Below are 12,502 nucleotides of genomic sequence, written 5' to 3'. Positions count from 1 at the left end.
AAAATTTTGCTCTTGGTTACATAAGATGAGATATGGAAGTCAGAAAATGTGGATGGAAATTATGTAAATCAGATAGGCAGCAAGAACAAAACCACCAGTTTGCATCTAGTATCAAAAGCTCAGCTATGGAGCAGTTATCAGCAATCTAAGGGCAACCTACAAGATGATTCTTGGCACCTGACTAATGGCAAAATTCAAAGTTAGGAAGCCAATTTTTTGGTCACCTTTCCAATTCCCCCTTTCCACCTCTTACAGTCTTTTTTTCCCTGCCCAGATTTGCCTAGTGCCTTTATACTGCTCTCTGATTGGCCTGAACCCCACATTCCTAGGAGAGGAATCATGTTCCAGTGGAGTGAACACTTAAATTTTGAATTAAAGTACCTGGGTTCATAGCTCACCCCTGTTACTTTTTATGATTTTAGACAACACACCCAACCTATGGACCTCAATTTTCTCATCATTAAAATAAGAGAGGTGGATCATACGGCTTCTAAGGGCCTTTCTAGCACTAAATCTATGGTCCTGCCTGCCCTCTGTGATAAAAACTATCCAAGGGTTCATTAATTAGATACTGCTGCCAATCATCAAATCAACATTCAGAGATAGTTATTTGCAGATTTTATTTACTCTCAGAGCACAGGCTCATAAGTTACAGAACCAAGAGCTTCAGCTTCAGCAACTTTATATAGAATGTGAATAAATAATCAATATAGGAAAGATTTTGTGTTTTACAGAAATTTTACAGAAAGCAAGAGAAGAGGGGCCATAGATGTTTTGGAACAAGTAACAGAAGAGGGAAGATACTGACATCTGCCAGCTGGTCAAAGCAGGAGCTGTGGCTTCTTTCCCAGCCTTAATTCTGCAGGTGTTATGACCTTTGAGTTTCCAGAAACAATGTCGGGGCACTCAAAATAAAGCCTCGTGCAATGTCTTCTTTCTCACAGTGGTGACAGGAAGTCTGAGCCAGAGTTTTTTCTCATCACAATCCTTCTCTTAACACAGTGGCACCAAGAGGCCTGAGCCAGGAATTGTCTGGCACCTCAAATGTTTTAAAATGACCATTCTTCCATTCTTATTTAAAGACAGAATGAAATAAAGGATTATTTACTTGAAGGAAAGGATGCAGCAGGACAGAGTCTACAGTTGGAGATGGTCAAGGAGTTTGGCTATAAAAAACTTATTGGGTTTGTACAAGAGTTAGAAAATATAGGAAGGGTGAGTGAAAGCAGTTTGGAACATGAACCAAATTTCCCTCTCATCAATCCTTCAACCCAGATCATTTTGATACTTATGTATCTGTTATTTAAAGAAAGATTCCCAAATTAGTAATAGTAATAATCATTTATTTATATGTGTATAGTACTTAAGTTTTTTTAAAAATCGTTTCTACTTCGTGTTATAAGTATGTTAGTATTACTATTCCTACTTCATCTGGTAGTTCCTTTCTGTTTTCTGTTTTTTCCTCACCTTTAAATCTGGAAAGTGAGCCTCCAAAGATTATTCCTGTTCCAAAGTTACACAATGTGAGGGAGTAGCAGAGCTGAGGCTCAAACCCAAGTTTCCACCATCCAGTGCTCGTCTGCTGTACTGTACTACTATTTTTGGCCTGAGTGCAAATGATAATTGTTCATTTAAATGATGCTTTTTCTAAGTTATAAGTACTATATTTGGAAGTGTTGCCTGAATCTATGTCTGCTAAAACAACATAAAATATGTGAAAATTCAAATACCTCTTCATCCACTTACTAACCTAATTAATCCATTATTTTCATTTATTTATTCCTTTTAAAATCTTCTATTAAGTCATTTGACAAATATTTATTCTTTGACTTCTAGATACAAGGCACTATGCTCTACATGCTATATGAAATACAAATCTATATGTCATATGGCTTTTTCCTCTAAGAACCAGACTTTAAAGGACGTGAGGCTGTTAGGTAGAAAGAGGACCAGCAAGACAATTTCAGCCTTGGTGGAAAAAGGCCTAGATTTAGGAAGGGTCGTGGTATGTTTGTGACACAAGAAAGAAACAAATTTGACAGGAAAGAAGGGTTTTTATAGGGAATAAAAGGAACTAAAAGCAGGCAAGAGCTGTGTCATGGATAGAATGCCACAGATACTAGTCCACCTTGTTTGAACTTTATAGGAAGCATGGAAAGAACTATTAAAGTTTTTGTTCAGGTGACTAAAATGACTTTTTAAGATTAATTTCATGTTGGCATGCACAATTGATATGCAGAGGAAGTCAAATCTTTGTGAGTTTTGATTTGAAGTAGAGAGATGAATTAGGAAATATGATTGCAGTATTCCAGGCATGAAATGATGTTGGCTTGACCAAGGGCCTATAGCTTTCTTCTTTTTTTTGAAAGTGTGGTGGTAGGGACCATGAAACTGGAAGGTTCTGTTATGTGTACCTTGCATTTCCTTTTAAGTAAATAATAAATTCCAACATGTAACTTTCAAAGCTATCCTGTTTGTATTTCCTTTTGCCTTACCTTCTTTCGTACATACAATGTTTCAGTGAATCTTCTTTCTTTAATTTTTTTATTTTTGGCGACCCTGGCCTCAAAATCAGATTGAAAAAAAAGAAAGAAAAACAAAAACAAAATCCTTAGCAAATGTGCATAGACAATCAAAACCAGTTCTGTATTGACTGTATCTGAAAATGTGTGTCTCATTCAGTACCTTGAGTCTTTCTCTGTGGGGGTATAGTTTTCTAGTATGTTGTGTGTTAGAGTTAGCTCATATGCTTAAAGGATGACTTTTAAATTTTGAGTGTGAGCATTCAAACCTCAGAAATCACAAAATGGTATTGATCAGGGCTTGGTTTATTTATTGTTCTGGTGTTTGAATAGATTCAGGAAAGGGGTAGAGAAGAGTGGGTGGAACGTACAATTCTCCCCGCCCTCTCCTTCTGTTCTTTCCTTAGAAAGCCAGTTGTTAAAAATTTACCAGCACATCCTTGGATATAAAGACCTAAAATGAGAAGAGAGTTGTAATAATGGAGGTTGACAAAAACTTCAAATTATTTATTTATAGTGGCACTTTCTATGATAGCTAAGAAGTGGAAACAGAGTAGGTACCCATCCATTGGGGAATGCCCAAGTAAATTGTGAAACCCGAATGTTATGGAGTATAATTGTACTATAAGAAATGATGTGTGTGATAAATAAAGAGAAGCATGGAAGGATCTGTAGTGATTGATAGAGTGGAAGTAAGCAGAGCTAAGACAACTCTATACACAGGGACAACAACATAAATTGAAAGAATAACCACATGCCCCAAATCAAAAGTTAATGTAACGTCTTTCTCAAGATAAGGCAGGACTGGAATGGAGAGATGAGAAGAAATTCCCTGACCTGCTTACCCCTTTTTGGAGGGAAGAGTTCTACAGGTGTTGCACATTGCATGTGGTTTTAGACTTGAACTTCAGTGGATCAATCATTGTGCTGAATTCCTATTTCCTCTCTAGTTGTCATATGGATGGCTTTTTGGGAGGGATGGGAGGAGGAATACTTGTGATAACAATGGCAATGTAAGAAATCGAAAATATCAAGAATTTTTTTTTAAATGGAGATTGAATTGTAACCATAATCATTATGTTTGAAATATACTGTTTTGATTACTAATATATTTATTTGACAAACATTTATTGAGTACTTATGTGCAGTGTTTTGTGTTAAGCATATATAATATAGTTGTTGCCCTGAAGAAAAAGTTTTAGGAGGATGTATAGGAATAAGTACAGTACAAGGCAGTATGATATAAGGATCACAAAAAATAGAATAAATCAGCAGTTTTATGAGTTAAATGAGGTTGGGTGATCAAAGAAGGCTTCTTAAAGGAGTTGGTATTTTAGCTGGGCCATTTATGGTGAAAAAAAAATTTGAAAACCAGTGATGAGGGATAGGATGAGAGGAAGGCAGATGGGTGGGAAGAAATGACATAAGTAAATTATGGGGGAATGTTCAAAGAATTTCGAATAGTCAAATTTGGCCAAAAAGAATATGACAAGGCCATAACAGGAGGAGATCCCAGTGGCATAGTACTTTAGGTTCAGATGGTAGGAGGTTTTTGAAAGCTGTTGAGTTTCACTTTATTTGGTAAGCAAAGAGGGAGGTAGGCAGTAAAAGTTGTTAAAATTTCCATAAGATTTTAGTAGTTTGATATACATATCAATACATATAAATATATATCTTCTCCCATATAATGTATATAGACTTAATATTAAAAAACATTTGCTATGTTATTTGAGCAAAAATATTTACAGAAACATCTTTTATTTTTAGAATGCCAACTCATGAAAACAGAACGACCAAAGCCAAATACATTTATTATCAGATGCCTCCAGTGGACCACTGTTATAGAACGAACATTTCATGTGGATACTCCAGAGGAAAGGTCACTTGCTTTTTTTTTTTTGTAAGTTTGGGGGGGTTGTCATTCACTCCACAGGTGGATAATTGGCTTTATACCTATAAATATAGTTTTTGCTTCTTTGTGTTCTTTTTTTCAATTATGATAGATAAATAAGTAGACCTGATAAATTACAGAAATAGACCTTGAATAGGAAGCACAAATGCTGAAAAAAAAAGGAAGAATGAATATTTTACTCAAATAAATTGTTCTCTTTTCCCTTAAAAGTATTTTTCAGGCTTGCATTGTCAGATAATGTGAATTCAGTTTTATATGTTCACTAAAATTAAATTTTTTTATACTTTTACCACTCTTAGAATAATACTATTCCCAGGTGGCCTGTAAGAATTTCTTCTTTAGCCTCCATAGGATAAAATGTTTTTGAAATTTGTTTCAGACTATTTCATGTTTACTAGGTTCATAAGTCTATCAATAGGATGTAGCTTATAAGAGAAAATAGAACTTTTTAGAAATCAGACTCTTTCTACCTATTTCAAGTTTCTCTACTTCAGTCTGTCCTTCATTCAGCTATCATCAAAGTGAGGCTTCCCATTATCTCCAGGATCAAATAAATATGTCATGATTTGGTTTTTATGCTCTTTTATAACCTGTACCTTTTCAGTCTTCTTATACTTTCTTTCCTTCAATGGACTCTGCATTCTAGTGGCACTGGCCTTCTTGCTGTTCCTCGCACCAGACATTCTACCTCCCAACCCTGCCTTTTCTTTGGCTGTCTGCTGTGCCTGGAATGTTCTCCCTTCTTATCTCTGCCTCCTGGATTCCCTGGCTTCCTTCAGTTCACAAATAAGTTCTCACCTTTTGCCAATAATACTTTCCAGGTCCCCTTTAATGTCAGAATCTTTCCTCTGAAATTACCTCCAATTTACTCTGTGTGTGTGTGTGTGTGTGTGTGTGTGTGTGTGTGTACATATATATATATACACATATATATATGTATATATACACACACACATATATGTGTATACATATGTATACATATACGCACATATTTGTATGTTTTTATACACACACACACACACACATACACACACATGCTATTTTCACAGGCCTTTGTCATCAGAATGTGATGTTATTGAGACCATTCCTTGGTATCCCCAGTGCTTACACAGTGCCTAGTGCATAGCAAGCACTTAACACATGATTCTTGGTTGACTAATAACCAAACTACTTCCATTTGAGAAATGATTTGATTCTTCTGTTTTCTTATTTATGGCAGCTACGTGATACAGTGGGTAGAATGCTGGGCCTGAATTCAGAAAGTTCAGAGTTCAAATGTGGCCTTAGATACTTAGTAGCTATGTGACCCTGGGAAAGTCACTTAATCTTTGCCTGCCTCTTTTCCTCATCTGCAAAATGGGGATAATTAACAGAACATGTCTCCCATGAGGATCGAGTGAAATAATATTTGTAAAAAGTGCTTAGCACAGTGCCTGGCACATAGTAGGCACTTAATAAATGCTTGTTTCTCCTACCTTGTAGTTCCCCTCTCCAACACACATACAAACACACACTTTCATTGTTTAAATCCTTAGGCAAAAATTGTTATGGCACTCACTGGTAATCTGAGCAGTAATTTCTATTGAGTCCAAAACACATCATTCAATTACACTAAACACCCAATAATCAATACCACATTATGTTCTTTGTAAGACAAAACCAGTATTATTTTATTTCCTTTAGTGGCTATCTTTATCTCTTCTTTATCTCTTCTTTTAACAGTTAACTGTGAGTTATCTATTTGGGATGAAGGAGAGAAGTGGCATGAGTAATTCAAACATTGAATAATCACCAAATCATTTATTGTTGTCATTTGAGTGTATTTTTGTTGTTATATTTGGATGTGAATATATCAGATATTTGGAGAATTCATTATACTTTTTCAAAATAGTGAAACCAGTATTGCAAAAATTGAACTAAACTGAAAAAATATTTATTTTCTTTATACTGTGCCATCCCTTTCTAGTTCTTCCCATTGTTCCACCCTCCATGTTGGGATTGAATGGAATTTCTACTCAGATTGATCAAAAGCACCATCCTAAAGCAAAGCTGTGGTGTTTGGAAGTTATTATTGAAGAATCTTAGGTTCTTGATAGAAATTCTTAGGAAGCACAGAGGCATCTGAATATCATGTGTAAATTTATGAGGGAAAGGAATATTCCATTTTTTCTAGAATTCTTAGTTACTTAGACATGATTTAGAGGGGCAGTATTACTCCCTGTTTCTTTAATGTTGTTGAGATTTTCTGATTTTTTTTATTCCATTTTTGTTTTTTCCTTTTCTTTTTAAACATATTGGGCAACTTTTAGTGTATATTTTCCTTTCTTTGGACATGTGTTTCCTCCTCTAGTCCTGTCTTTTTCTTTATTTTATTTTTTTTAATTTTTATTTTTAGGCAGTTGGGGTTAAGTGACTTGCTCAGGGTCACACAGCCAGTAAGTGTCAAGTCTTTGATCTGAGGCCAGATCTGAACTCAGGTCATCCTGACTTCAGGGCAGGTGCTCTATCCACTGTGCTGGATAGCTGCCCCCTGTCTTTTCCTTTAAACAAATTTGTGCAAAGACCATAGGATGTGACCATTTAAAATAGAACTTGAGATAAGATTGATATTTTTCCTGCCTGGTCTTTTTGTTTTAGAGGTTTCTTATAATATCAAATCCTTTTAATTTAGTCCATATAGTCAATTTTTTAACTATTAAATTTCAAGATTGATTTGGATTTTGGGTACATTATACTCTGAATCATTAAAGATTAATTTGGTTACTGCTCTGTTCTGTTCCTTCTATGTAATATACTATTCAGTTTTAGCCAGCAACTGCAAGTCTAGATGGCCTTCACAGTTTTGTTGAGCTAACAGAAACAATCAGCCTTGGTTTGGATGTGCTATAGGAAGTGAGTTCAAATGATCTTGATTCTTAACTCCTAGCCCCCATAGAATTTTCAAAGTAGGACATAGACTTTCTGAAACTTAAGCCTGTTTTTAAAAAGTATTCTCTTACATTGCCACCTGAGCAATACCAAGTAAAGATCCTGATTGTATTTTTTAAAAGGGCATAATTATATCAAAAATTGAAAATTTGATGCAAAAAGTCATAATGTAATTAAATTCATTATAGATAATTGAGAATAAATGGGACTGCTTTTTGAATTTAAAATTTAAAAATATTTTTCTCTGTAGTCCTATTTTTGGGCCTCTTTTAACTACTTCTTTGCCTCTCCTTACCCCTCCCCTCCGCTGCCCCATAGCACTCACCAACGTTTAGCCTCTACTGCTGAACTCTTTTAGAATTAGTCTTTTCTTCAAAACAAAATATGTGTAAGTCAGATTAGTTTTCTTTACCTAGTTCTACAACTGGAAACTATTTGTGCCTTTTTTCTAATCCTCTGTTAACAGGAAGTTTCATTTACAATTCTTAGGGAAGAATGGACAGAAGCTATCCAGGCTGTAGCAGACAGACTTCAGAGGCAAGAAGAAGAGAGAATGAACTGTAGTCCGACTTCACAAATTGATAATATAGGAGAGGAGGAAATGGATGCTTCTACAACTCATCATAAAAGAAAGGTAGGAAAACACAATGATGACTTGTTAGACTATTCAACACATCCCTAATTTGCCTAGAAGAAATATGCTAAAAAGTGCTGTTTGTAAAAAGGTGTCAGTCAGTTAACCATATGATATGCAAACATATGGGGTGGTTCTGTTCAGGTGAAGCTAAACTTTCTTGTGTTGTTTAAAAACAAATTGACTGTAATATCACTTTGTTTCTATGGTTCAGCACTCTTAGCACTGAATGCTGATGTGGTTTATTGTTAAGGAGTTGTGACTGATATGCCAAGAAGCAAAAGGATACTGTTAAGTACTGTACCATTTTTCTCCTTGTTTTTAATACTGTTTTAGAAACTTGGAAATAAATGTCTTTCCCTAATGACTTGGTCCTTTTCCATTTGGCATTCTATGTTTTTCAGAAAGCAGAAACAGAAATGGTTCTGGTTTACTTCCTTGTTGGTTCCCTAGCACCTTTGATGTCCAGGAAAGTGAGCAGTCTTGGAAATAGAGACTTTTTTTCCCCCTGAGCCAATGCTGGGGAAGCAAAAGCTTTTTCTCCTTGTTGTTTCAGTCTACCAATTAATGGTTGTAAGTTTACATATTTTTATGACAGCGATACACGTCTCCCCTCGCCGTGGCTGCGCGCACCCCCTCCTCCCCCCGGATTATAGAAAATTAAGAAGCCAATTACTTTTAAAGGCAATGTCATTTTAAGAGACATCTAAAGAAATAAGTGTTGTCGTTTTTATAATGCATTTTTTATTAGTTTAGGCTCTGAGGGTGCTTGGAAGGAAATATTACTTAGGTTATGTTACCGATAGACCCAGCAGGTTAGTGTCAGAAAGGCCCTCACAGATCCTTTAAGAAGATCCCCTACCCTTGGAAGCACTTAAAACTTGCAGACCACTAGAACTAGCTCTGAAAACAGCAGCACAAAAAAGCATGAAGCTTAGTACAGTGCCTCCCCATTCCCAAGGTGAACAGAGTCTAATTTTAACGTAAAGATCAAAGTAAAGAAGTATGCTGGGAAAGTGAGCAAACAACAAAGAAGAACTTCAGCATAAAAAGCTACTGCAGTGGCAGGGAAGACTAAGACATAATCTTTGAAGACAACAATGTGATAAAACATACAAGCAAAGCCTCAAAGAAAAGTGCTAATTAGGCTCAAAGCCTGCAAAATTCTTGGCAGAATTAAAGAAAGAGATAAGAGTAGTAGAGGGAAAATTGAGAAAAGAAATGAAATGAAAATGATGAAAAGAGAATCAGCAACTTGGTAAAAGAGGCAAAAAATACTGAAGAAAGTAAAACCTTAAAAAGGCAGAATTGACCTAATCATAAAGGATGCACAAAAATTCACTGAAGAGGAAAACTCCCTTAAAAGCAGAGTAGGCCAAATGTAAAAGGGGTGCAGAAATTCACTGAAGAAAAGAACTCCTTAAAAAGCAGAATTGGCCAAATGGAAAAAGAGGTATAAAATCTCATTAAAGAAAATAATTCCTTAAAAATTAGAATTTAGCACCTGGAAACCAATGACTCCCATGAGACTTCAAAATCAATCAAACAAAGTCAAAACAATGAAAAAATAGAAGAAAATGTGAACTATCTCATTGGGAAAACAATTGACCAGGAAAATAGATGAAGGAGAGATAATTTTAAAATTATCTGAACTAACTGAAAACCATAAATGAAAAATAGCCTACATATCATATTTCAATAAATTATTACAGAAAACTGTCCTGGTATCTTAGATCCAGAGGGTAAAATAGAAATTAAAGAATCTACCTATCACTTTTAGAAAGAGATCCACAAATGAAAACTTCCAGGAATATTACAGCCACATTCCAGAGATTCAGATCAAGGAGAAAATATTGCATGCAGCTAGAAGGAAATAATTAATATATTGTGGAGCCACAGTCAAGATTATGCAAGATTTAGTGGCTTCCATAATAAAGTAGTGGAGGGCTTGGAATATGATATTCTAGAAGGCAAAGAAGCTAGGAATTAAGAATAACCTATCCATCAAAACTGAATATAATCCTTAAGGGGAAAAATGATATTTAATGATAGAGGACTTCCAGGCGTTACTGATGAAAAGACTTGAACTGAATAGAAAATATTACATTTAAACATAAGTCAAGAGAAGCATACAAAGGTAAACATGAAATACTAATCGTAAGGGACTTAAAGTTAAACTGTTTACATTCCTATTTGGGAAGATGATATATGTAACTCTTTAGAACTTTTATCAGTATTAGGGCACTTAGAAGGAGTCTACATAGAGGACATGAATGTAAGTCAATTATGTTGGGTTGATCTAAAAAAAATTTAGAGGGGAGAAGGGGGAAAGGAATATTAGATTGGGGAAAATCATCTAATGTAAAAGAAGCATACGAAGAAGAGCTTTTATAGTGAAGAGGAAAATGGGGGGTGGGATGGCGGGCAGTGCTTCAACCTTACTCTCACTAGAGTTGGTTCAAAGAGGGAAGAATACATATACAAACTGTTGTATATAGAAATCTATCTTACACAATAGGGAAATAGGAAGGGAAAGAGATAAGTTGGTTTTTAAAAAATTTTAGAACTAAGTTTCACATTTATACCCACTAAATTTCATCTTGGATTCCTATTAGATTTGTCCCATTGTTTCCTTTTGGATATGCTTTTATCTGAAATATGACCTGTTCCCCCTACCTCTGTCAGCAAATGTTATAAGCATGTCATCAATGTCTCCATTCTAAGCATTGATAAAAATATTTAACATGAAGGGGCTAAGGACAGAGCCAGTTTTGAATCTCTCGATTAATCAAAATTTTTGAATGGGGTTAGGTAGTTGCTAATCCATCTGACTTTACCAACTCTTCAGTCTCCTCTGCTAATTTATCCTCCTTCTCACTACTCTAACTGTTGTTATTCTTCAAAGCTTTGACCTGGGTTCTGTAACCTCATCAGTTCCTATAGGTTTTACTATTTCTGTGCACATAGGTTATAGGGCTATAGCTCTAGTCTCAGTCTCTTCCTTAAGCTTTAGTTCCACATTACCAGCTGCCTGTTGGACATTTCAAACTGGATATTTTGGAAACATCTCAAACTCAGCCTGCCTAAAACAGAATTTGTTGCCTTTCCTGCCAAAAGCACCTTTTTTCCCCAAACTTCCCTATTTTGCTGAAGGTATCACCATTCTTCTGGTGTCTTAGGCTTGCCTTATTATTATTCTAGACTCCTCACTCCCTCTCACTCCTGTATTCCTAATTAATTGCCACGCCTTCCTATTTCTACCTTCACAATATCTCTTGCAGGCAGCCCCTTCACTTCATTTACGCAGCTGTCACCTTAGTTCAGGCCCAAAGCAGTCAATATATTTTAATCAGTCAATATTTTTAAGTGACTGCTATGTGCCAGGGACTGTGCTAAGTACTGAGGATACAAAAAGAATCAAAAGATATTCCTCGCTCTCAAGGAACTTTAAATCTAATGGGGGAGACAACATGCAAACAAATATATATGAAGCAAGTTATATACAGGATAACTACGAAATAATTTACAGAGAAAAGGCACTGGAATTGAAGCTGCCTATAGAAAATGGGATTTTAGTTGGTACTCAAAAGGAGGCTAGGAAAGCCACTAAGTGGAGATGAAGAGGGAGAACATTCAAAGGTATAAGAAGACTGGAAAGGTAGGAGGGCACTAAGTTTTGAAGGGCTTTGAATGCCAAATAGTGTATTTTGTATTTGTTTTGGAGAGAATAGGGAGCTATAGGGTTGACATGATTGAACCTGTGCTTTAGGAAAATCATTTTTATGGCTGAATAGAGCTGGATTGGAATGAAGAGAAACCTGAGGCAGGTAGATACAGCAGCAGGTTGTTGCAGTAATCTAGACATGAGGTGATGAGAGCTTACACTAGAATGGTGGCAGTCGGATGAGAATGGTTTTATTGGAGATGTTGCAGAGATATTGACAAGCCTTGGCAACAGCTCGGATATGGGGGACTAGGGATATTGAGGAATCTCACATATATTATTACAATGGCCTTCTAATATGTCTCTGACTCACTTCTGTCCCCACTCCACTCTAGCCTCCACACCAATACCAACATGATTTTTCTTAGAGATAGACCTGGCCATGTGACTCTCCTACTGATCAACTCCTTTGGTTCCTGGCCAAACCTTTCTGTTTTCATCCTTCTTTACCTTTCTGAAGCCTTTCTATTCATCAGCATCTTCTCCTTGACACTCTTTTCTCTCTAGGTTTTCTTAACATTACTCTCTCCTAGTTCTCCTGCCTATCCTTTGCTGTTTTTTTTGTTTGTTTATTTTTTAAATCTAAGTCACACTTGCTAACTATGGGTGTCCCATAGGGCTTCATCCTGTTCTCTCTTATCTTTTCCCTCTATAGTATTTCACTTGTTGCTCTCAGCAGCTTTCATAACTTCAGTTATCATCTCTATGCTAATGATTCTTGAATCTTTTTATCCAGCTCCAAAGTTTCTAACTCTCCTTTATTTTCACTTTTCTAACTGCCT

General features: G+C 35.9%; 1 protein-coding gene across 8 annotated transcripts in view; it reads left to right on the top strand.

The window, feature by feature from the left end:
* Window positions 1–12,502, top strand: part of AKT3 (AKT serine/threonine kinase 3) — a 414,511-nt gene that overhangs the window by 258,240 nt on the left and 143,769 nt on the right. For 6 of the 8 annotated variants that reach the window (XM_078156268.1, XM_078156264.1, XM_020982079.2 and 3 more), the window contains 2 exons: window positions 4,290–4,422; window positions 7,852–7,996. In XM_078156268.1, coding sequence (XP_078012394.1) covers window positions 4,290–4,422; window positions 7,852–7,996 — 278 coding nt within the window. The remainder of the gene's footprint in view (window positions 1–4,289; window positions 4,423–7,851; window positions 7,997–12,502) is intronic. The other 2 variants (XM_078156263.1, XM_078156266.1) reach the window with 1 other exon arrangement.

The sequence above is a fragment of the Phascolarctos cinereus genome, unplaced genomic scaffold (genome assembly GCF_003287225.1).
Source record: "Phascolarctos cinereus isolate Bilbo 61053 unplaced genomic scaffold, phaCin_HiC Scaffold_5;HRSCAF=322, whole genome shotgun sequence".
NCBI lineage: Eukaryota > Metazoa > Chordata > Mammalia > Diprotodontia > Phascolarctidae > Phascolarctos > Phascolarctos cinereus.
Note: the sequence above shows the minus strand (reverse complement) of the source record. Positions and strands in the feature narration are given on the sequence as shown.